The 25,376-nt window shown below is 41.1% G+C and overlaps 1 protein-coding gene across 3 annotated transcripts in view; it reads left to right on the forward strand.

Moving 5' to 3' along the window:
• RNF150 (ring finger protein 150) overlaps window positions 1-25,376 on the forward strand; it is a 124,913-nt gene that overhangs the window by 90,008 nt on the left and 9,529 nt on the right. For 2 of the 3 annotated variants that reach the window (XM_088056573.1, XM_005525566.3), the window contains one exon: window positions 2,033-2,243. In XM_088056573.1, coding sequence (XP_087912699.1) covers window positions 2,033-2,243 — 211 coding nt within the window. Of the gene's footprint in view, window positions 1-2,032; window positions 2,244-2,893; window positions 2,952-25,376 lie in introns of all 3 variants that reach the window. The other variant, XM_088056572.1, reaches the window with a different exon arrangement.

Below are 25,376 nucleotides of genomic sequence, written 5' to 3' on the forward strand. Positions count from 1 at the left end.
CAATACAAAGTTTTCCCCTGACTTCAGTGGAATTGTGCTCTCAGAGCACTTACAGGCAGGGCACAAGTGAAACCAATACAATTAAACTTAGCAACTGTATCTGGGTCACTCTGGCAGCCAAAGCTATAATGGTTTGGGGTTTTTTATTCTGATCAGTATTTCATATAATTAGTTTTATAGCATGCTGCTTAGTTTTGGGCATTTTTTTCAATTAAAATTATTCAGGAGTAAAGGGATTAATATCAAGCAATATTATTTTTGCATCTTTAATGTTTGGTTTGGCTTTCAATTATAATCCCCCTCTTTAAAAGGTTTAGAAGTTTGTGATAAAACTCCATTCAAGGAATAACTGGAATCAGAGCAAAGGACAGACAACTGATTCCCCAAACAATTTAAATAATTTTTCCTATAGGATAAAGGGAAAATAGGCCTCTTGTTTTTAATATGCACTTCCATCAAAGGTAAATTAAATTAAAAATAAAACTCTGAAAACATTGTTTTATAATAGCTAAGAGAGAAGGAAAGAGTGACAGATCTAAGGGATCATTCTGGATCCCTGTCCTACATATAAGTGATTGGTACTTCTCTTGAAAAAGTACAGATTCAATGAGTTTCATTATCACGTGGTATAGTTGAATGTGCCTTTTTTATCCCAAATCTAAGGCATTCTTGCTGCTTGTGGATTAGACTGGAGCCAGACAACAACAATTCTAGTTTTCATTCCAAACTTCAGTTTGTGGCTACAAGACTGGTTAAACTGCCCATCTTTTTCATTAGGAACACTTGTGAAAAAAATACTTAAGAGGTGACAACAATCAGACAGGGAATGTGTGGAAAAAGAGAAAACATGCTAAGTTCCTGATTCTGAAAAAAAAAAGTAAACATATGGTAACCTTCTGTGCTTGAATTCAAGGGGATTTCTCTTGTGCTTAAAATTAAATTTCTCTTTAAGCCTTTGCTGTATCATATTTTGCTTCGTTTCTTCATGCCAGCTGTTTGAGATAGGCAGGTGGTGAGATTTTCCAAAGTGACTTGGCATGTGAGACAAGTAAGCATAGGAAAAATATCAGATCCACCAAACAGAGTACACCTCCTCTGACACTGGCCATCTGAATGTTGGGTTTCCAGTCTTGCAGCTTAAGCCCTGTCTCTGCTTAGTGCTGAGAAGAGAGAAGGCAGAGGGAGCAATTAATTTCTAGGGCTAGGGGATGAATCACAGCAAAAATGTCTCAAACCCCTGAAGTTAGAGGAAACCTAAGTGACTGATCCAGACTATCTGTCTGGTTCCTGGAGAATAAAGACAAATGGAAACAAATTAACATTTCCTAAACAAGGTGTCCACATATTGCAGGGCAGTCTTGCTATGTCTCTGTCACTGGTCTTGCTTCACATAGCAAGAAAGACTGTGAATCAAATAATGCTCTTCAGTTTCCCATTATTGTCTGTTTCTTTTTTTTTATAATTGTATTTTGTAGGAAATATAGTATTAGTAAAGGAAATTATCTTTTGATGTTTAGAAATTTTTCATATAAACAGCTTTAGCTTCTAGTTTCGCATCTCACACATGGTTGCACCCACAGGCAGTTCTTATTGAATTCATATTCCTTTAAGCTCAGATACTGGCTCTGTAAAATGTATATTTCAGGAAAAGATAATCATTCTCCTTCAGCTCCTGTCTCTGTTTACATTTGTGATCTGATTCAGCAATCTACCTATGTTGAGCAGATCATACTAATAAGTGAGTTACTTTTTTAATGTGCACATTCCCAAACTCTTTCAAAAGTATAAGAATTTTAGCAATTTTAGGTGGCACAGTCTAATACTCAATATTTCCATTGCATACTTTGGGTCTCTCTTCCAACAGATTGTATCAAGTTTTAAGTACATGATGACAAACTCTGTGTGTTTATTCATTATACTTTGTCATTTTCAATGCTGAAATAAAGAAAAAAAAATCTGAAGAGGAGGTAAAAAGCAAATTGGAACTTTTTATCAGGTAGGAGCTCAATTTTGTCCTTTTTCTTCCCATTAGCCAAATGCAGATTGCATGGATGATATACCTCCAGACTTGGAAGCATCCATAGGAGGACCACCAACCAACCAGATCACAGGAGCCAGTGACATAACTGTGAACGAGAGTTCAGTGGCCCTGGACCCTCCAGCCCGGACCATGGGAGTGCTACAAGTCATCCAAGACGCAGACTTCTTTCCCCAGACTGTTGAGGGTAACTTCACAACAAGCAGTAAGTTCCAATTTCTGGCAAGATTTGCACTGAAATAAATGTCTAGAAACCCCAACCACAAACCCATCTCTAGTATGCGGCCTTTGAGGGCTTATCACTGGAGCAATGGCCTTACTTTATGCCCAGCAGGAATCTACAGTGTAAGTAAATTTAATTATCATGTGTTCTGCTGTACTGGACTGATGGTCAGAGGTCCTGTACTTGAAAGCCTGAGTGCAGTTAAACAACACTGATGATTTGTACAAAAACAAAAGAGAATCTTACGTATTTTTAGTGTCTTTAGTTTTCACTTGTGTAAGGTGTGTAAGCAGTACCATTTGAAAAAATAATGCTCAAAATGTCTGCATGTACTTCTGTTCCTAAAAATTATGCTCTCTGTTGAAAATCTGCTTCTGACAGTTTAAAAGGAATGTTGTCAGCTGTTTTGAGTGAGGACTGTGCTAGCCTAAAATTCTCCTTTTTAGGTAAAATAGCAGATTAGTAGAAAATACCTATCTGTTTGATACCAGTTGGTTTATTGACAAGACTATTAAAAAAAAATCATCAGATAAACTTGAAGGGAGGTAGAAGAATGTGATAAAATACAGTGTATAGAGTGTATAGAGTTTGTGTAGGTTTTGGATAAAATACACATTTTCAATGATTTCTAGGTACTGCTATGGGCCTGGGCATGAAAGAGAAGACAAGTAACAATATTATGTGTAAAAGGTAGGAGAGACATGATGGCACTAAGATGAAATTATTTTATATTACTCTTACTCTGTGGAGAGACTTGATAATCCCATTTTCTCTCATGTTGTAGCCAGTGTCATGGAAATGAAAATAACTTCTAGAAACACAGGACTTGTGACCTTAGATACAGGTGACCCAGAAATGGATTTTTTACATTCTGTTTTGTGGATTTGAGGTTTCAGGTTTGGTCCTTTTATGGTCTAAATTCTGGATCCCGCAAGGGGTGAGCAGCAAGGTTATAATCCCAGCCATCTTCCATGGCCAGCCTGCCAGCTGGGGGCATTCAGTTTTATCAAGTCTCCTTGAGTGCTGGCAAGAGCTGTTCAGAACACTATGGGATTTTGTTCCTCCCAATAATTGTTTTTAAATGCATCTAAGGCTGATTTAAAAAATCAAAAGAAAGATGGCACCACAGTGTAGTAAAGACTGGGCTAAATGCTGGTCTCTGCTCTGTCCTTTAGCACTCCAGAAGCAAGTAGATCCTCTCATGGATAATGGTCCTCGCTCCGCAGTTCTCTGCAACATCCACACTCTTAAGACTGGGAGGGAGGGCTGTGGGGTGCCCCTTACGCAGAAAGCTGCATGACACATGCTGGGAAAAGCCAGCAGTCTGGTGCAAAGTCCAGCACAAGGGGCAGTCTGTGCTTTTCATCCCAGGATCTTGTAAGGCTGAGAAGCAGCTCCTCTGGTTTCTCACCATGGGTAACAATGGTGTTGAGGCTGCGAGGGAGCACAAGAGCTCAGTAACTCTCCAGGCACTCTCTTCCCTCCAGATTTGTTTCAAGAGTTTGCAGAAGGAACAAATGAATTTTTAATTAATTTTCCAAGTTGCCAGCTAAGTTAAATAACTGAGTGAAAAGCTTGCTCAGAGCCAGCAGAATACTGCAAGGCCTATAAAGATGCTTGATTTTGCCTTGGTGCCCTTTGTTTTCCTCCTTACCCTCCATTTTTCCCCTTACCTTTGATAATATTGGACGATAGACCTGAAGATGGGACAATCCTGAGGGCTGACACCAAAGCCCATGGACAAGGATCTTGCAACAAGACCAAGCACACAGACAGCAAACTAGACTGAGCATCAGGAGATCCTCATCACCTGAAGAGAGAATGGCCATGCCCAGGGAAGGACTGGGAAAAGGGTTTTTTCCTGGTTATATGAGAGAGAGCAAGAGAAGAGAGCAGGGAGAGAAAACTGGCAGATGGCCGAACATCTGTGAAGGCTGTGAACCTCATGCTGTCAGAGGTGTGGGTGGGGAAGCAGGCCTTTCCAGTTGTTTTGAGAGGAAGGAAAGCCTGAGGAAAGCTCAAAGCACCTTGGGACCTACCAAAAGCAGATGTATGCCTGCCTGTGCTATGGTTGTCACACAGTCACTCAGGGAAATCTGGTTTAATGCCTAGTTAGCTGCTGACATTCATTCGTCATTGAAGTGTAGACATGAATCTTCATCTGGATTTCTCATTTAAAGGGCAATGCAATTCATGAATATTTGTCAGTGATGGATGTGCAAGTTTCCTTGCTGTCATCATCTCATCCAGCGTGACACATTTTATAGTAGTTCCCAGAAAAGCCACTTAGTCCCTTTTTGCAGCAGAGCTGCATTGTTTGGGAGTTAGGGGCCGTGTGACAGCTATAGTTGGTCTATAGCTGCACAGATAATTTGGCCATGGCAGACAACATAGCTCATTACAGAACTGAAGTAAACAAATCCCCAGGTATGAAAGTGATAGGCTGAATTCAAGCTCGAACAAGGGGATCCCAGCCAATCCCTTTAAATCAGGGATGCACACATATCATTGGTTGGTGAGCTGGGTGGTGCTAAGATGTTATCAAATTGTGTGTAAAAGTGGGAAATTTGAAAGCCCTATAAAAGGGGGCACCGGACAATAAAATTCAACTGTTGCTGCATACACATTCAACTGCTGAACCTGGTGTGTTCTTGTTGCTTGCCTGTCTCTGAAACTGTGGCAGGGCTGATTTCCAGCAGTTATGGGAATTTGACTCTCTAGCTGCCTCATGTGAATTTGGAGGGTTCAGGCAGTCTGAACTTGCCATTCTGGGCAACCTGAACTCTTAAGGCAGTGAAAGGGGAGCATCCAGGACCGTATATATAGTTGTGGTATGAATCCAAATGCTAACTAAATCAGAGGGCAACTGTAGGCTAAATAACCAGCTCGTGGCTGTCAGAGTAAATTGAACTTTATAAGTCATTGTGTCTGTTTATTGTATTTCTCATATCCAGAATGCCCAGTTACACAACTGCAGAGCTTGCTGAGCATGCCCTTTCTGTGAACTAGCCTGCCTGGGAATTTGTAAGTGATGACACTGATTGCTCCTACGAATCTTTGCTGAAGTTGCTAGGTTCTGGCCTCTTTATACAGCATTACTAATGGGAGCATACTCCAAGGCTGAATCTGTACTACAAGTTTTTTCACCCTTGTTACTGAATCTGTGCAGTCTCCAAGACTCCTGTGTGGCCTTGACATGGCCTCCTGCACCCAGCACAAGCCTTTGCATCCTCCCGCGTTCCTCACAAAGTTAAGTGGTCCAGGAGGTAAAGGACTTGCCACCTTCTTTCCACCCGCTTCTGCAACACTTTTCACTTCATTGTTCTTACATTCTTTTTTGTCTGTTGATTAATCATTCTGGTATTGTTGTCTTGGTTTGGGTTTAATTTACCTTTTTGTGTTTCCAGTGATTATTCAGAGCCAGCAGACCTCCCACAGTGTGTCTGGAGGGAGGGTATTCCCAGAATACTGTTCACATTGGGTAAAATTCTGTCTCCATGGTGGCAAAGCTCCTGCCTACTTCAGTGGGGCCAGATTTTAATTTCTGGAACTCAGCCAGTGCTTTTCCTCTTATTTCTGTTGTGTATGCTTGGCAGATATCTCACCTTCTCTCCCTCCCTTTTGCTCCCCATATATAACTGGTATCTGTGGGAGCCTTGGAAATGTAGTGTACTATGAACATGTAGGTAGGACTAAGCCCTAGGGTTCCTTGCTAAACCAAGACTCTCCTGTTTAGTAGCACTGAGCACTGAAAAATGGACCAGCAGTTCACTCTCAGCTGCCTTTTAGCAAGATTGAAGACTTCAAGTCACTTGGGCATTTCCACAGCCCAAAGTCTGTTCAGTATTTAGTATTAATGACTGCTCTCTGTGGTGGGATATTGTGTAGGATCCTGGGACAGCATGGTGTAATATATTTCTGTAACAGGTTTCTGAAAAGGTATTGATGGAAAAAGTGAAAAACTGGAGTTTTGAAGAAAAAGTATGAAGGGAGAGAGTGGATGGGGAAAAATAGTATGCAATACATAGAGTTCATCTCAGCTGAGTTTACTGCTCTGACTTTTTCAGCTCTCCAGAGCGTATGAAAGAAGACAACCTAAGGATCTTTTTCCACAATAATGAATCATAGCAATCCGTGGTGCCTAATTTTTAGTAGTGAGTTATGCAAAATGCTAACATTTTTGGAAATCTCAGTGCAGGTGTGTGATGGTTTGGCATTAAAAAAAAAAGTAGAAAACACGGAAGTGAAGGCTTTGAGAGAGGCTGCTGGGAGTTTCTTCTCTGCTTGAGATCAAGCCAATAGCTAGCAGTTTTCAGAACTGACAACATTTTAGACCACAGAAGAGTAAGATCACTTTTGTGAGTACCACCTTTTAAACCTAAGCCTGGGAACTTCTGGTTCTCCAGAAGAGAACCAGAGGAGAGGTAATGGAACTCCGGCTGGCCCCCATTTCCCCCCGTAGCCTATCTGGCCTGAGAGGAGGGGGCTGAGCCGGACTCCAGCAGCTCCCGGGCAGGGATGGAGACTGAGGGGCTTTTCCCAGCTCCAGGCGGGGCTGGGCTCTGCCATGGCCCCTGGCTCTGGGCTGGGGCGGGCCATGGCTGCCGACATCTCTCCCCACGGCCCACACAGACAGCTCCAGGCCGAAAATCTTCAGCTGCTTTCCAGCGCTGCCGAGCTGAAATCCGACACCATGAATACCTGCCACAGCTTGGTCCAGATGTTAACCCTTTCGCTACACAGATGAGACCTGCAGATTTAATCGCTTTCCAGAGAGAGAAAAGTGGGAGGAAAGCATGATGGCAGTTTTTTCCAGGTGACTGCCAAACATGGACATGAAAAGCCACAAGAAAGCTGTTTTTCTTGTGGAAAATTCTCCATGGAATGACAAGAGAAAACTTCTCTCTCGACAAAGACTGATAAAAAATATTGTATAGTTGGTACTGCTTTAGGTTTTGTCTCTATGTTGTCAATTGGGCAAGGAAAAAAGTTGTGGTGGGGAGAAAAGGTTTCTGGAGGTTTTATTCTGGTTTCTTATTATTGTAGATATGTTAATAAACTTTCTTTATTCCTTATAAGTTTTAAGCCCTTCTCCTAATCCATATCTCACAGCAAGAAATGAGTAAGTATTCTAGTGATTTTTAGCTAGTGCTAAAACCACAACAAGGTGGAATTTCCTGCTCTACATATGAGTATGAGCTGGACTTGGTTAAGATCTGAACTTGAAGGAGCTCTGAGCTACACCACCTTCAGATGGTGGATTTAAGGTCTGAGGAGGCCATTGCAATATTCTGTGGGTCAGGCTCAGCTGGGATTGAATGATATGGTTTAAAAAGGTCGTTTTCTGGGAAAGTAGCATCTAGACATTTTAAAGGTATGGTGACACTGGCAAGTGAAAAGTAGTTTTAATTTTTTATTCTTTTATAGCACCCATGGTCATTTGTCTCCTTCAAGCACATACTATTTCTGCAGTGAATAATGTGCACTGTCTTTGCCCTCTCATCATAAATACTTCCAATTGTTCCATTTAGGCAAGCTTTTATATTCCATTCAATAGGATGTCTCATTCCACTGCATAGGGCTTCAAAAATCCCACTAATACTGTCTCTGTACTTGGAGGAAGATCCATAATTCTACTGCACACATGAGCAGGATTTCTAGTGTGAAAAACTACAAACTTTCCCCCAAGGTGTCATATTACAAAGTCTGTAGGGTTTGGCACACTGTGCAACAGTGTGGGCAGTCTAGACAATATCAGCAGTTCCTCTTCTGCCTCTCATTTTATTCTTTCCTTAAAACCCTGCCAATGTACAGCTCATCATGACTGTTAGGACACTTTCAAATCTCTCTTCTAGCTCTTCATTAAATCTATTAATATAACTTTTCAGTTAATTATTTTGATCTGTGTATGTCTAAAATGTCTTTGTGAAGAATAGTCAGCCTTTGGAAGTGGATGAAAGTGCGTGATAAGAATCTGATCCACTGTTGTCTTGTAACCACTTGATTGTTCTTCCTTGCTATTAATAGTGGGGTTTATAGGTGGAATGTAATTGGGGAGGAAGAGGTGGGAAAACTCCCTAGATACTAGTTAATATAGCAAATTATTAACATGTGCATTAATACTGCCCCAGAGAGAGATTACTGATGGGACCTAGTTGAAGACTGAGCAGATTGAGTCCCATGTGCCTGGTGTGTGACATAAGTCCTGGTGGCTCTACTAAAATCTTGTGTGGATATTGCACTAAATAATTGTCATGGACCAAAACATCCAATGAGCTGAGTTCCTAGACTGTTTTGGGACTAGCACTGATGCAAACATAGCACTGGTGGTTTGAAAGAGTCACCAAGTGAAACGTAACTAAACTAAACACTAAAAATATGTGGTTGGGATTATTTTTAGTGAAACACTAAAAATGTGCTCTGGATTATTGCATGCACTTACAAGACTCCTGCCAGACTCTGAATGGACAAGGAAGTTTTTATGTTATAAAACTGCTCCTTCTTTCCATATGTTGAGAAGTGAAATACAAAGCACTTCTGCACGGCGAATTGCAAAAAGGGATGTACAAAACTGCTTTGAATCAGGGAGGAAAATTTAAATTTTAATTTATTTGTTTATTTTTCACATCTTCTGTGTCCATTGACACTGTATACAGAGCAAGTATGAAGACATCAGATCAATAATGTCCCTTGTCCCCACTGGGCTGTGATATGGCTTAGTCAGAGGGCATGATAAGCACTCACAGCAGTCTGAACTAACCAGGGTCCCAAAAAGCCTGCAGATGCCAGGAAGGTTGCTTAGTGTTTGAGTCTAGAAGAGATAGAGGAGGAAATGTTCACCTTCAGTAGTGGAAGCTCCATTTTTAAGTCTGCCTGTATGACTGAAGTCTGTGACAGTCCCTGGCTTGCTTCTGTCTCTCCCAAATTACATTCCTGCCTGCATGTTATTTTCATGTTGTGCAGCTGCCTTGGAAGTCTGGTCCAGAAGCCAACCAATTTCTTCCTGGTGGTTTTGTTTCATTTGGATCAGTTTTCTGATCCAGAAGTTGTTGTGCCAGCACAATAAGAGGAAAGAAATGTGGAGCACAAGAGAAGAGAAGGGCATAGAAGCCAGCTTTCATAGCACTATTCCTAAAAGCAAGCACACTATCTCCATCTCAAGTGGGCCCTACACAGCTGTCTCTTTTGCTCAGAAATCAAAATAAATAACTAAGCAAAGGAAGGATGGATGAAGTTTCATTCAAATCTCATTTGAATGGTCGTATCTTAGTATATAAGTATTTTATTAATGTTCAGTGAATGCAAGAGACATAATGGATTTATTGTCTATGACAATGAAACTAAGGAAAGAAAAGTGCTCCTATAAAGACTGTAGGTATTTGGTTTGCTTGGGAAGGTTTTGGTAGCAGGGTGGCTACATGGGTGGCTTCTGTCAGAAGCTGCCAGAGAGTTCCTATTTGTCCAATGGAGCCAGTGCCAGCTAGCTCCAGAACACTGGAACAGCTTATATTTTCAGGACTGCACTCCATGGAAGGGATCCATGCTGGAGCAGTTAGTGAAGAACTGTGCATGTGGAAAGGATTTACATTAGAGAAGTTTGGAGGCCTGTCTCCTATGGGATTGTCCTCATGTTGGAGCAGGGGAAGAGTATGAGTTGTCCCCTCCCCCCAACAAGGAAGGAGTGGCAGAGGAAATGTGATGTACTTACCACAACCCCCACTCCCCTATGCTGCTAGGGGGAAAAAGGAAATGAATTTGAGAGTGAAGTTAACCACACCTCTGACCCAGAAAGAAGGGAGGGGTTGAGGGAACATGTTTTTAATATTTGTTTCTCATTACCCTACTCTGATTTGATTAGTAATAAATTAAATTAATTATTTTTTCCCCAAGTCAGGTCTGTTTTGCACCTGATAGTAATTGGTGAGTGATCTCTCCCTGTCCTTAGCTGTACCCACTTGCCTTTTATTGTATTTTCTCTGCCCTTCCCAGGTGAGGAGGAAAGAGGTAGTGACTTTGGTGGGCTCTTGGTGTGTAGTCAGGGTCCAGGCACCACACTGTTGGTGCAGAAGTGTGTCCTTAGATGTGTCATTCCCAGCTGGTCTGAATGTGTATTGCACGTGTGCAGAGAAAAAGGGGACCTGAAGACAGGCACCAGCGATAACATAGTTGTATCTTTATATTCCACTGTCTTTAGCAGATGTCTGGATAAACACTGAACAAGAAAGCTTTTAAAGCAAAATTGACAATGTAGACTAAAATACAAATCTGAACTGCAGAGAGACCAGATGACTTCATACTAGCTAATCTCTTTGATTTATACTTGACAACAAAAGCCTTGCCTTGCAAGAGATGTTCAGTGTCTTGCATACAATTGACTTGATTATTTAGGATTTGTGTTCACATTTGTATTGTCTGTGGAGTTTTTATTCTCATCAGTTTTTAGGCAAAAGCCTCCACTGAAATAGTCAGGAAGTGCGGTTTAAGATACAATGTGCTACTCTGATTCTGAATCTTTTTCTTATCAATTCAGAAACAAGACCAAATGGGAAACACAAGGATCCAGCTTCGATCAGCACCTGAAAATAAGAAGTAAGGAGTATGGCAGAGCAGTGGTTCTGTAATAAGGCAGACAGGAAGGGGAGGATTCCAGGGCCAGTGCCTCTGGTTGCTGCTGTCAATTCATATAGGCAAGGTAAAAGTAGTGCTCACCTGTACTATGGAGACTTCAGAGACCTCTACCAGGGTTGGGCTCTGCTGAATCAGTCAGTACATACACAGATATGGACACACTTCCAGAAACCTCACAGGTAAGAGCAGCAAACAGGTCTCATAAATTTAGTGGGAAAAGATAGACAATGAAAAGGCAGCTGTGCCTCTTGGAGAGTGAAAACAAGAGGCTGAGGTACAGGAGGCACTCAGAAAGTAGTGGCATTTCTGCAGTAGTCACTCTTGATTCTGCTTGTATGTATTTTGTTCTGGCTGCACTGCTTCATGAGTGTGCGTTTGCCTTAGTGCGGCTCCAAGTGAAGGAAACTCAAATGAAAGAAGTCAGGCAGGAGCTCTGTTGATAAAATGTTTCCAGTCATTGGTACATAATGTTTTTCTCCTTTTTCATCCGGGCTATGAGCCTGTGAGCCTGCGGGAGAATCATTCTCCCATGGAAGCTGGTTTCTCACAAGAATTCAAAGGATCATGTGCATGCTTATGCCAGTAGTTCTTGTGTTGTAACCAGCAATTCTGATTTCTCAAAAAACATGAGAGAGTTGCATTAGAAGAGATCAAGTGAAAGGGAGGTATAGATGCTAATTCTAAAGCAGGCAGCATAGTGCCTGTGAAATAGCAGGCCACATAACTTTCTCAGTCTTGCCTGAGAAAGTGGCCTGGGAAATCATGGGGAGGAATTAAAACAATCCTCAGAGATAGAAAGCAGCCTTGCAGGTGCTGTTTGTCTGTTCCTTGTTTTCTTGCAAGAGAAAGTCGAGGGGTGGTGAACCCCACTGACCAATGATGGTGATGTGTTAGTTTACTAACCAATAAGAGTTTTCTTTTCTGTACTTTTCACGTATCAGTCTATAAGAAAGAGCTGAGGTAATAAACCAGGGAAAAAACTTCTCCAGTTCTGACTCCACGAGAGAGTCTGTGTCGTTCTTTCACTGTTCCTAATAGAGTGACATCTGGTGACCCCGACATGATGTGCTTCTGATGACCCCCCCGAGGGTCAGTGCAGCCAGCGGCCGACGAGCCAGCCACTTCCCCCACAGAGGGATAAGTGAGAATCTCCCGGGCTCCCCTGGAGGGAGCTGGTTTTTTAGACCAATGGGATAGTAGAGCGGGCTTGGAACAGCTTATCTTGACGAAGCTAGAGCTTAAAGTCCCGGGTTAAGCCACTGCGTCTGCGTACTTGCATTCGCAGGCTGTCAAGATAGACGGTTCTCACAATGAAGAACCGCAATTCAACTAATGATCAGCTTGTCTTCTCTGCATGGCAGGACGCCTTGCTGTGCATGGGACTCAGCATTTCTGAAGATGCTATGCGCACTTTGTTCCAGTGGGTAGAAGCGCAAGGCTTTACTGTGACTGTCAGTAGTGCCTTAGATCTCAGACTTTGGTTGTCAGTGGGAGACCACCTTGGTCTGAGCTGCAAGAGATACCAGTGTGTGCAGCCACCTGGGGCGTGCTCTTTAAAGCATTGGAGCGGTGCCAGTCTGGGGACAGCGATAGCGGGATGGAAGATTCAGATGCCGAGGGTGCCTTTTTTGTACCCTCGGAGGACTTTAGCCATGAGTGGAAGCAGTCTGTGCACCAGAAATCTCTCTCTCCAAGAGAGTTCAAGTACCCATCACCTGTGGAGCTGGGTGCGCAAGCTTAACCAACAGAGAGGCAGCAGGGGAACGGAGACCGCCCGTCCCCGCCTGCACCATCTGCGGCGCCTTCACCGGCGCAGCGAGCACTGCCGCGAGCGGCTTCAGGGGGCCCTTCGCTGTCGTTTTTGGCCCCCCCACGTCCATCTGCGGGACCCTCCAGCGCGGCGGGGGGAGATCAGCTTTCAGCACCCCCGCAGCCGTCGGCGGGGCCCACGCATGCGCGAGCCTTGCCAGGACACCCGTCGCAGCAGCCCTCATCAGGGGTGTTCCCTCCAGCCTCTGCACCGCCTCTGCACAACCCCCTGATGGCAGCGGCACCGCCCACCATGGCAGAGGCAGGCGTGGACTCTTCCCTCAGTGCCCAGCCCGGCGCAGGGAGGCAGACAGGACCACAAGCGAATCTGCTGCCCGAGCCAGCTACTGCAAGGCTGTTGCCAGGGCAACCACCACTGGTAATGACAACAACTGAGCAAGAGCTTCAGCAAACAACAACTACAACTTTGCAATGAAGTCAGCTTTACTCCAACCCTGCAGACTTCAAACCGCTCAGCAACACAGCTGCAGGACCTGACGAACAACAACAACAGCAGTTGATCCTAATGAAGCAACCATCTCTACACCGCAAATAGCTTCCCTGGTTACTTCACTGATTGCAGAGAGTCGGGAAGCTTTTGACCACAACCATGTGAACTCTACAAATCCCTCAATCATATTTGAGGGGAAAATCCAATGGTCAACAAAAAAAAAAAAAAAAAAAAAAAAAAGGGGAGGGGATAAAAGCATTGTGAATTGCATTGTTAAGTGATCTGTAAAAAAGTTTATAGATTTTGCATGGGTAGAATTGAGTAGAGTTTCACTGAGTTTGGATCTGGGTGTTCTTGAGTTTTGTCTGTTCTTGAGTTTTGTCACTTTGGTATTCTTTTAAACTTCCCTGTTGACAAGTTAGACTGTCAGTTTGAGCAGACTAACGGTGTTTTATTTGCTGTATGTGTGTTAGTTCACTGAAATAGTTGTATTAGTCAACCATCAAGTCCTTGCAAAGAAAACAAACCTTAGAGAAAATCATCCTAAATCAGTGTCCATTCCAAGTTCTGTTGAAAGAAACCTCTTGTGCTGTGTTTGTTCTCTTTCCTGCAAAGGCTCAGCAAGAAATTACAAACACTGCTTTTTTATTTTGAAACAAAAAGGGGGAATTATAGATGCTAATTCTAAAGCAGGCAGTATAGTGCCTGTGAAATAGCAGGCCACATAACTTTCTCAGTCTTGCCTGGGAAATCATGGGGAGGAATTAAAACAATCCTCAGAGATAGAAAGCAGCCTTGCAGGTGCTGTTTGTCTGTTCCTTGTTTTCTTGCAAGAGAAAGTCGAGGGGTGGTGAGCCCCACTGACCAATGATGGTGATGTGTTAGTTTACTAACCAATAAGAGTTTTCTTTTCTGTACTTTTCACATATCAGTCTATAAGAAAGAGCTGAGGTAATAAACTGGGGAGAAAACTTCTCCAGTTCTGACTCCACGAGAGAGTCTGTGTCGTTCTTTCACTGTTCCTAATAGAGCGACAGGGAGGTGCATGTAACTACGTGATGGTTTTTTATATGGTAGGAAAAGAGTATTGCAGGAGATGTTTGGCCTGCAAGAGGCATCCAGAACTGCTCTGCTCTAAATTTTCTCCAAACTGCTTTAGGCAGCAACAGCTCAAACTTTCACATATAGTCTCTAATACTCTATGATTTCAGCCTAAAAAAAAAAAAAAAATCAGTGGTATTTGCTCATAAAATGCTAGTGAAATCCTACTCATTTTTTCACCACTTTCCTCCAAGCCCTACAGAAATTAGGGTGCTTCAGGGATCTTCCAGAGTTGCCACAGAAACCAGGCCACTCTACCTAAAAGTGAGAGTTCTCACTAAATTCTAAGTACCTGGATCTTCTGTTGTTATGGATGTGGGTAATTTTAAGTGGAGATAGTGCCTGAAACTGATGCTTTGAGACAGATAGGCCAGAAACTGGAAAAACTGGCTTATGAGTGTTTATAGAAAATGGGAATGATTGGAAGAGGAGGAGGTAACAGGTCAAGTCCAATATCCAAGAGGAAATACTCAATTTTTGGCACACATGTTCGAGGATTTTCTCCTGCTTCAGAGCCTGGGAATGGGAGGAGTGCATAAGCCCTCCCATTTAGGGAGGCTGAAAATAGGTCCCACGTGGATATATTAGCTAGACACCATCTTTTCCACTTCAGTGGCAAGGCTGATATCCTGGGGAATATACTAAAGGCTGTACTCAGCACAGTGCACATTAGCATCAGAGTTGCGTTAATGAATATCCACCCAAACTGGCCTTTTATTGTGACTGTCATTTGTAAGTGCCAATACATTTCACCATTCTTTTCATTGCAACTCATGTTAACATATCTGAGGCACTCAGAGTAGGCAAGAACATATGCTTTGTTGAGTGGAAGTAATTAAGCCATGTATTAATATACACAATGTGCAAAACAACTTACCTGGAGATCTCTGTGAATTTTTGCTCTCTTTTCTGCTCTCTAGGTAGCATAGTGCTATAAGAGAATGAAAAAAATACTCCTACAGGAAAAGTGCATAGAAAATGTATATAATAAGGGTGCCACTGGCAGAGTCAGAATATGAAGAGCACTTAGCTGAAATAGCTTTATTAAATTTATTAAATTGTAGCATCTCAGTGGGGGGGGAAATCACACAAAGGAGGTTCAAAATCTGCCAGTTCCTTGCACAGGTAATTAAATAACAGAGTGTTTCCAGCTGCTAAGGTTTCTTTGGGAAACAGCCACCAAATGTGGTGTGTCACATATGCATAAGAAACCTGACTTCAGATTTTGCCCCCAAGTGCACAGTATATTGAATTCAGCTAAGGTGTTGCTGAACATTTGCTGATCATTACTTCCCTGTAATTGCATTTTGAAAATGCAGTGGCATGAATAGCTGTCAGTCTCTAAGACCAAAATAGTCTTAAAGAAGGAAATTTTAGAAAAATGGCCCTCTGCCTACCTGCTCTGGGAGATGGAACGTGCTTCCAGCTGTGGAGAAACCTGCAGCCTAAGAGTGCACTTCCAAGGAAACAGTTTTGGAAGAAATCTTTGGAAGAAAGGTTGTGGTTTTAGTTGTTCACCCTCAAAAATGAGTTGTTAAACTACTAAAACTGCACCTTCCACAGGGCAGAAACAATCACATGTGTTTGCAGTAATTAATTCCTTCTTTTTTTTCCTAAATTAATCCTTCGGTTTTTGCTTGTGACTAAAAGATGCAAGACCACTTCCCTTGTAAGAACTTAAAATTTACTATAAACTGGTACTCAGCTTCTAAAAGCCCCTTTTCCAGACTAGATATAAAATACACCAATATTTTAATATTTTGTTTTCTAAAAGCTCCTGGAGTCTAACTTGTTCTGGAACTGCCTGGGAACCTCCTAGACATGATCACTTTTCAAATAGAAGAGTGGAAAGTGATGGAACTTGAATAAAAAAGGAATGGCAAAAGGGGTTAAAACCAAACTTAATGTCATGGAGTTTTGACTCTAACTTCATAGCAGTGTACCATAGGAAAATAATAATGAACAGTGCAAAGGCATTTAAGTTTTTTGAAGTTACATGGTTGGTTTCCAGGTGGTTAGAGTAGTTTTGTTACTTTTTTTTCTAGGGAGGTATCATTATATAGAGTAAAAACTCTTTCTTCTGCCTCTCCGAGGAGTGTGAATGCTCAGAACACAAAAGAAGGAGGAACAGGACTATATATTAACTTAAAAAATTGAAACAGAGACAAAGGTTTTTCATGCAGAGAAGCAGTGGTTTTCAGTTATTCTGTTTCAATTTGAGTTTCACATGTAGAGTGTTAGGGAGGTCTTGATGGTAGTGGTGATGACCAAGTGACCTAATGAACATATTTTCTAGTAAAATTCCAGCTGCAATTTGTTGAAACTTAAATTGACCTTTCCCATCCACTGCTCTAAGAAGAAACCCAGAAAATGGATGTCTTGGGTTTGGCCTTTCTCATGTTCCCATGAGCATTTCAGCAAGCATCCCTGATAAAAGCTGGCCTTTGGAGGGGATTTTCTGATACCAAAAGTTGTTCAGTTGAAACTACACTGTGGCTGGAGGCTTATTTGAAAGGAAATGCTAAACATGCCTAGATTTATATAGTCTAAAACCAGTTTCTGTTGATGTGCCTGCAGGGCTTCCTACCAGCCAGACCCAAGGCTCCAAGGGCACTTCGCAAGTAAGAAATTATCCTCAGATGCCCCTTAGCTAGCTTTAGTGGCCTCTACGTGAGATTGAGTTCTCTCTTCAGTGTTAGTTTTGCCTCATTGTCCTGGTTGGCCCTCTCTGGGTTTTGTCACACTAGCATTTTGCAATCCAGTAAAAGGAACTCACTTTTTTGTCATGTTACTTGTGTGAACCAGAGGAAGAAAGCAAAAGGAGGTAGGTAAATGAGGAGAGAACATGTGTGCACTCTTGCTTTAGGCTGGAGAGACAAAACTCTTGGTTTCAGACCTCAGGTCAAGAAAAACTGTGCTATGTACTTTTTAATACGGGCTCATTTTGGACGGAAAGGGAGGCAGGCAGGAAGGACACACAGGATCAGGAGGAGACTCACATTAAATTAATTTGAACTCTTTAAATCAAACTTGTCAGTTGGGTTTCAGTTGTTGTAAAGGTTGATTTTATTTTTCTTACTTCTTTACATAAAGCTATTTTCATAAATTTTTTTGAAAATAATATTTGAGTGACAGTATTTGAATGTAGCAGGCCAGGCCTGGCACATCAGATTTATTTTTAATGGGAAAAAACCATGTTGAGCTATTGCAGGATTGTCAAAGGAATGTTCCAGTTAAAAGGAATTATTATCAACTGTTTTAAATTAACCAAAATGAACATACAAAATAAACAGCTGACCTCTTCCTTTATGAGAGCTTTTCTTGATTGTTGTTCTGTACTCATGTGTTGTCTGTGCATTAAATGTGCATTAACATACTCAGACAAGCTTGTTAGAATTTTATCTGGTGCACTAGCCCTACTACAAGACACAAGTAACATTTTGGACATCTCTGTTCCAAACAAACAGTGGTTCTGTACACCTCCTAGTCATATTTTAACCCTCATTTCATGTGCTAGTGATGGGGTTTAAATGTGCTCATTTTTCTTTCCTGTGGAATGCTTTTGATTAGGTAAAAAATATTGCTTAATCCTCTATGCAAACCATGAAAGCAGCCTAAAGAAGATGCAAAGGACGTTACAAAGGTTTACTTTTTCAAAAGGAAAGGTTTTGCTATAATCTCTGAGTTTGGGGCTTTTTATAATTTCTAAACTAATGAAAAGAGACAAGTTTCTCATAAAAACAACTATACATTGACCAATTAAATTGAGCGGTTTTGCTTAAATGTTCAGGAATTCTTTGTAGAGATGTTCTTGATGGAAACTGTGGGTTGTTTCAGACTGCAGAAATCTACTTTACTTTTCTTGTTGGTACTCTATCCCAGTTATATGAGGTTTATAGATCCTATCAGCTGACAATGTCATCTTCCTGACAAACCATAAATGTCAGCAGCAATATGAGTAATCTGCACCCTCTGCAAAAGGCTGACCCACAGACCTAGTGGCACACAAAGACCTTTGCAGTACACAGACTATCCAAATAGTGAGAAGTTACAAACTTTTACATGTAAACATTCACATTTTGCTGTTGGGGGTCTTGATCAGATTTGCTTCTCAGTCAGAGAACTAGCCAGAGCTATCAATATATTACTGATAGTGAAACTATCAGTAGGCTTTAGGGAAGATCAGATCTGGGATAAAGCTGTTCAAAAGCTGCATAATTACACTGGAATATAAAATGTGTTGCAAGGTTTGATAGGCTTGTGATGTTTAAGAGAAAGAAGAGTTAGCAGCTGAACTCCTGTGTCACTGTAGAATGTTGGAAAAAAATTAAATCTCTGTGGTTTGGTGTTGCATGAAGAGCTCTTTTGAAAACCAGCTATTATGGCTTTTAGCTGCCACCCATCTTCAGTTCTGCACTGGCACAGAGATGAATGAGGTAGTTGGGGAGCTGATATAGTGAATGATACTAACTGATAGCAAATCTGAAAGGGATTGTGTTGTGCAGGCATTACAATTGTGGAGAGTAGATTCAGCTACCCAGGATGTCCCTTCAAGAGAAGGTCTCTTACAGCTTCCACTCCAAGTACAGAGTAATACTCCCTGTGTTAAAGGTACTGTTACACTGAAGCTGTTTCAAAGCCTGGTTTTTACACTTGTCTGCCCTTTCTCCTGCTGTTGTTTTAAAATATTATCATGTAAGGCTCCAGAGAAGAAAAATCTGAGAATAGTGAAGTATTTGAGGTTAATTAGTTTAAATGAGACATTTTTGAAAGCTCCAGAAGTCGGTAGTACCTCATCTTAAGTATTGTCAGTGGTCAGTAAAGGTCAGAGCTGTCTTTTCTGTGTGTGCATGAGGGAGGATCAGGTACAAGTACCTACCATGAGTGTATCTGAATAGGGGGCACTGGAAATTAAGTGCACCTTGTTTTCAATTAGAATTAAAACTTCCTTCTGTAAGGCTTCTGTGAAACTGGGTGTTAAAGAAGGCTTCCTTGCAGAATTTTTAATTAAGGACTTCAGAAGAGGAAGTGTATGGATACTGTAAGTAACCCACAGGGAGGAGATTTAAATTGGTAGAATGCTTTGAAAGCACCTACAATTTATTTTTAAAAACTACTGCAATTCTCATAAAATTAAGGGATGGCACTTCAGCTTATTTTCCTTCATTGCTAACAGACATATAAACAGCAGAAACTGTTTCTTCTGTATGGAAAAATAGATGTTCTTATGTAATTGATCATTCATGTAATCTGTTTGCCTATGTGCCCAACCTGGAAGAGAAGAAATAGTAAAGCTATAGGGTATATATATAGTGATCTGTTCAGGTTCAGGTTCTTACTTTTTTTCAATATATGCATCAGCCCTGTCTGCAGAATATTGTACTATTACTGGTGCCACACAATCAAGAAAGACTATGTCTACAACCCGATGGAGTTTGGGAGACTGAAAAACATGTTTTTTGCTTTTAAACTGGGATTTTTTATAGTCATTGAGAAATTTGTGGGGCTCCATGTTTTTGGGGTTTTTTTTTTCTCTTGTTACAAATTTGTCTACAGCTGAATTGCATTTAACTCAGTCTTTATGTCTTGAGCTACAGTAAGCAGATAAGCCATGTCCTGTGACAAAATATATAACTAAGCTGTTGAAATCAAATCAGGTTAGACTGCCTTGTGAAGTTCAAAAACATATTTTCTCTGAGTTGTGCTGTTTCTGTCAAGTATTCTCTGTTTTTATGGACTTGCGAGAATTAATCTTAAGCCTAAGCGGTGTACTTTGGTCCAACATTCAACATCCCTCCCAACCAGGGGGACATGTACCTGGCAGGAGACTAGAAATGGTCAATTTCTGCAAGTCCATGTGTGTGAGCTAGTGGGAGGGACACTGATTTCACTGTGGGATGTCACAGGGTGAAAAGAAAAAGGTGTGGCATATAACGTTAGGGGCTCTGCACGTGTCTGTTGTTTGTGGGCAGCCCTTGGGGTAGAGTGGAGGATGCTGAAGGGCATGTGGATGGATGACCATGGATTGCTGTCCTAATCTGCCCTGACTTGTCAGGCACAGTGGTCCTACAGCTGTGCCCTGCTTCAGGCACTGGAGCTGCTGCTGCAACAGAGTCAAGCCCATTCTCAGGCATGTTGTTCCCTCATACTGAACAAAAAGGAGGACTGTTCTTCCCTTAAAGTAAAACTTAAACTTCAAAGCTGATAACTATCAGAAGTTGCATTTGCTGGTGACAGCAGTAAAAATTACTTATCTGATATGGAGGTTCCTCCACCACCTCTGTGGGGTTTTTCTCTTCTGACTTCATGACTGTGTGTATTTTTTTTAATATCTCATGAGAAAGACATCCCTGTGTGAAATTTTTGTTATGGGCATTTCTAATGGAATTGAATTTCAGCATGTTTTTTTCTGTAACTTTATCACTTCTTGCTCATTGTTGTGCAGTAACACCAAGGAGTGCTGATAATTCAGCAGCTGCTAACAAAACCAAGTAAATAGTCCCCGTACCACACCTGGTGTTCAAGATCATTATAACAGCATGGTTACTGCCGGGACAGCTTTCAGGTGTTGAATGCAGTAATATATTACCAAAGGCAGCTAAGGTTCTTGAAAATCAAAACTGTCATGTACTTGCAGCCCTGTGCTTCAGTGTTTTTCTAATCTTCTCCTTTCTTATGAGAGATGTCATTTTATGATTTTCAATCAAGAACATGAAAAATTTTGCATGTTCTAAATAATGATAATTTGTACCAGTTGGTACATTGAATGAAATACCTCCATGTTTACTTATGAAACTTCCTGTGGGATCAGAAGAACATGATGTCTTGACTAGAGGTGCACCTGGTGCATTATTTGGGCACTGAGGATGGCCAGTGGTGAACAGTAAAGGAGAGTGTGCAGCAGCATCCCACTGTCCCTCTTTCCTTCTAGACTGTGGGAAGCCCTTGAGGGAGAAAGGAAAAGCAGCTTTGTGAAGGTTTAAGAAGCTGGATGCCCTGTTGTGAAGGAAGTGTTCTTGTCTGTCAGTGAAACAAGACAAGAGTATGGGACTGAGGTATGGGGTCAAAGATGGAATAAACCACTTTGTAGTGAATAACATCTAATAGGTGGCATCCCTGCCTATGGCATAGGGTTGGAACTAGATGATCTTTAAGATCTCTTCCAACCCAAGCCTCTCTATGATCCTGTGAAGACTGGATGTGCAGATAAACTGTGAAGGACGTTGAATTGGGGATGAGCTGATCCAAGAGCATAAAGTACAAGAGACAGTGTGATGACTCCACTGACTGTTCTGGTAATCTTTGTGACCAAATTTGACTGAGTATCCAGTGGGAAAGAGGAAAGACTAGACATGTAAAAAGAAAATGGTGTTGCAGTATTTAGGCCACAGAAGGAGTTTCCCTGCTGGTCCCAGGGCAGTGACATGATGAGCATGTCCCATAAGAGTAAGAACAAATAGGAAATTATACTGAAAGCAAAAATATTAGATTTTCTTGTGTCATACCTGGCAGAGGCATGTTTGCTGTATCACAGAGGGTTGGCAGCTCCCCACTAAGACAGCTGATCAAAAGTTCCCAGGATGTCAACCAGTCTCTCACAGAGAGGAGACTGATCTCCAAAGTCTTGACTACTAAAATGTTAATATGTGCTGTGAATTTCAAAGGCTGAGTGTTCTGATTCCAGGGTAAAATTCCAAGGATTTAGTATATGCTTATTAAAGATAGATATACATATACATACAATGGGGAAAAAAAAAAGTTTTACAGCCAGTTGGAAAAGTTCCAAACTTTCTAGCAGTTCCAACTGCTTCCATACAATAACATCTGGTATGTGTTCTGCCCTTTTTTTGCTCAGCTTTCTGCAAGTGTGTTTGCTGTCTGCTCCCTTTGTTATATATCCTTATTTGGATGGATTTTTTTTTTCTTTCTTTCGGAGAAAGCATTTGGGTGCTGATACTTTCTGCACTCTCTCTGAAAATGAGTTTATTTGTCTTGCCAAAGCAAAAAATGTCTTCTCAGGTAACTGGTGTTGAAGTTTATTGCTTAAGTACAACACGCTCCAAACTTAGGCTTCAGAAAATTAAAAGATTCTCCATGTTGATGCTTGGCTTGAGATACTGGGGTGTGATTTCCAGATGATGATGATGATGATGTTAGCTCATCATACTGCAGGATGTTTAAAGACAAGGAACCATGTGTTTAGCTGTTTTTCGTTAAGAGATGCTGTATATTCTCCCAAACTAAGTATCCTAGAAAAAGATTAAGGGGAGAAATTTTGTTGTCCTTTTATTCAGTAGTAAGGGAAAAAAACAAGTTTACTTTGGGAGAACCTCCAGTGTTTTACATCATATCCAGATCCGTCTATCACATCCCTCAACCACTTAAGGGTTTGGTGCAGATAAATATATTTTTGAAGTGTCATATTGAATTAATCTTGCCATGTGGTTCTTTCTGCATGCTGGTGTCTGGGTATTCTTTGCAAAATGTTTCAGACATCATCTGCTCTGCCTCCTGGAAGAAGCTTTGTTGCCATTAGTACATTCACAGAGCTCTGGTTTGTTATTAACAAAAAAGACTCTAACCTTTCCTTCCAAAAGCAGTTACCACACTCAAGTACTTAGTCCCCTTTCTGCTCAGATAAATCTCCCTATGATTCTAGGGAACAGCAATAAAATATTTCTCCAGTGTTTATTCTGTTCTCAATTGTAGCCAGCCAAACTTCTTCATTTTTTTTATTAGCCTCTGTGTACAGAAGGACTGTATTAGTAAAAAGGGGTTTTTATAACCCTTTCTCCTCAAACTATCCCCACTTTCTTTTGAATTAGAGATTTCATAGGAATTTTTTTACATGTATTTTATTTTATGTTATGTTAGTGCAGTTATGGCCCATTCTAAAGTGTTACAATTCTCAAGATTATATGGAAGGAATTTGAGACTTATAAAATGATCCGGGTAGAAGTATGAGATTATTAACTTAAGAATAATTTTAACAATCAGTAATATTTTTAAAAGATGGGTCTTTGTGGTAGATGTAATTGGTATTGTTGTGAACAGAGTTGCCATTTGAGGTAATAATTTCATAAGATGTTCTTCCTCTTAGACTATAAACAGCAAAGTGATGCAATGGCAAGGCCATAGTAGAAGGCAACAATAAACTCTGTAATGGTGTAGTGCATTCTTAGGCAGACAAAGAAAAATAGAGTACTCTAGTTATGTCTCATAGAAATCAAATGTGATGAATTGTATCCTGGTTGTTCTTATACTGGAAATAAAATCTGAATAGTACTGCTTGCATTGGCATTCTTCTGTGGCTTCAAGCTGAGCAGAATGTGTTTGATAAAGGTCCGTATCAGTGCCTCTAGTGACTCTGAATATATTTTCTGATCAGGTCCTCAAAGCTCTAGGAGATGGTCACATTTCTGATTTCTTACGAAGCAAAATCCTTCTGGACATAACTGAATGTTTCCTTAGAAGAAGTGAGCCCTAGACTGGAATAAGGTTCATGGTAATGCATGCATTTTAGATACTTATCTAGATCTGGGAGCATAACTAATACCAGGGATTTCATGTTTTTGTTTAAATCTGTCTTCACAAACTGAGGAGTTGTGAAATAAGGTATATTTCACCGCAGTGAGGATGTGAAATGAGTAGTAGTACTTCTCTGCTTATTCTTAAATGGGTGTAATAGCAGAGAGCTACTCAAAGGTCCAGAGAAGGAAAGAAATGCCATCTTAGACAAAACTTACATATATATTTAATGCCAAGAAACTTTTGTTGTTAACATTTTAGTGTGGTCTCATTTTTCTGCTGATTTCCTGGATACAAATTGCTTATTGACATTTGAGCCCAGGCTTTTACAGCTTTTACAGCTCAGTGAGCTTGGGGGAAATCTCAGCCTCTGAGGCAAGCTGGAGAAGTTTTAGGAGAACCCCATGGCACTGTCCGTGTCCTAGGGACATCAAATGATGTTATGGGATATGGCCTCCTTGGGAAGAGCACACTGGTGAGCAGGAGTGAGGCCTGAGTGCAAAGTCCACAGAGTTTCATCAGCTTGTTTCTCACCTTTGAGTGAGTCATGGCAAGTATATCTCAGCTGGTGCCCATGCCTGTATGCTTGGCAGAGGAATAGGTTTATAAATGCACTTTTCACTCACTGTTCAATGCTTAGCTCCCTCCCAAGCCTCTTGCAAGCAGTATCAAATTCTTAGAAACCCATCGTCTGACCTCCTTCTTTTGGAATATTTATTAGTGTACAACAGCTACAGACTTATACCAATTGTTTTGAATAGCAGCAGCAGTAGGTAACTATTACTAGCATGCAATCTTACTGTTTTCAAATCACTAGGGTAATCAGTTATTTTCATCCTTGTTTGATTGCAGTAATATTCAAATATAAGCATCACTTGATGCACTTTTCAAGAAGTAAGGGCTGTACCACCTTTGTGTAGGTCACTTCGAAATCTATGTGGTGATATTCTTCCCATGCTAGTGTAATTGAGTTAAAATAATACTGGCTAGAAAAGGAGTTTGGTTAATTTCACCTCTCAAAAGAATGTGTGTCAGGAAATACAAGTGAGTGGAAGAAGTCTGTCTGGACAAGCAGCATGCTGTGGTGTATTATGTTTCACTGATGCGAGAGGAATGTGGCAGGGAGGTCTACAGTTCCCTGCTGTAGGTACTACAATGTCTGGAAAGCAGCTTAGGATGTGCCTTTTGCTTCATTAAGCAAAAGGCTTTCTGCTCATGGTAAGAAGCACTTTAAAACACAGTGGAAGTATTAAAGTATGTGTGGTTAGACAGGGTTGCCAGTTTCAAATATCTAAATTCACAGGTCAGATATTCCAACACAAAATCTGTCTAGAAAATAGAGATTTAATTTTTAAAACACTTTGTTTCGTTTTTGCCTCTTAAGCTTCATTTATTTTTAAGTGAAAGCTGAGATCTTCACTGAAAGTTGAGCTCCTCGTCTGACTTCAGGGCTTTAAGAAAAACAGCAAATTACAAAAATCTTGCAAAAGGGTCATAAAGATGGTTTAGAGTGAGTCAGGCATCTTCTGTAAAAGCTGTGTGATTGTATAAGCTTTGTCATTGTAAATAGGATCTGAAAGGCATGGATGCAAAATGCA

This window comes from Pseudopodoces humilis, chromosome 6 (assembly GCF_049639895.1).
Source record: "Pseudopodoces humilis isolate 2021_Gansu_Grassland_sample_001 chromosome 6, ASM4963989v1, whole genome shotgun sequence".
Lineage (NCBI taxonomy): Eukaryota > Metazoa > Chordata > Aves > Passeriformes > Paridae > Pseudopodoces > Pseudopodoces humilis.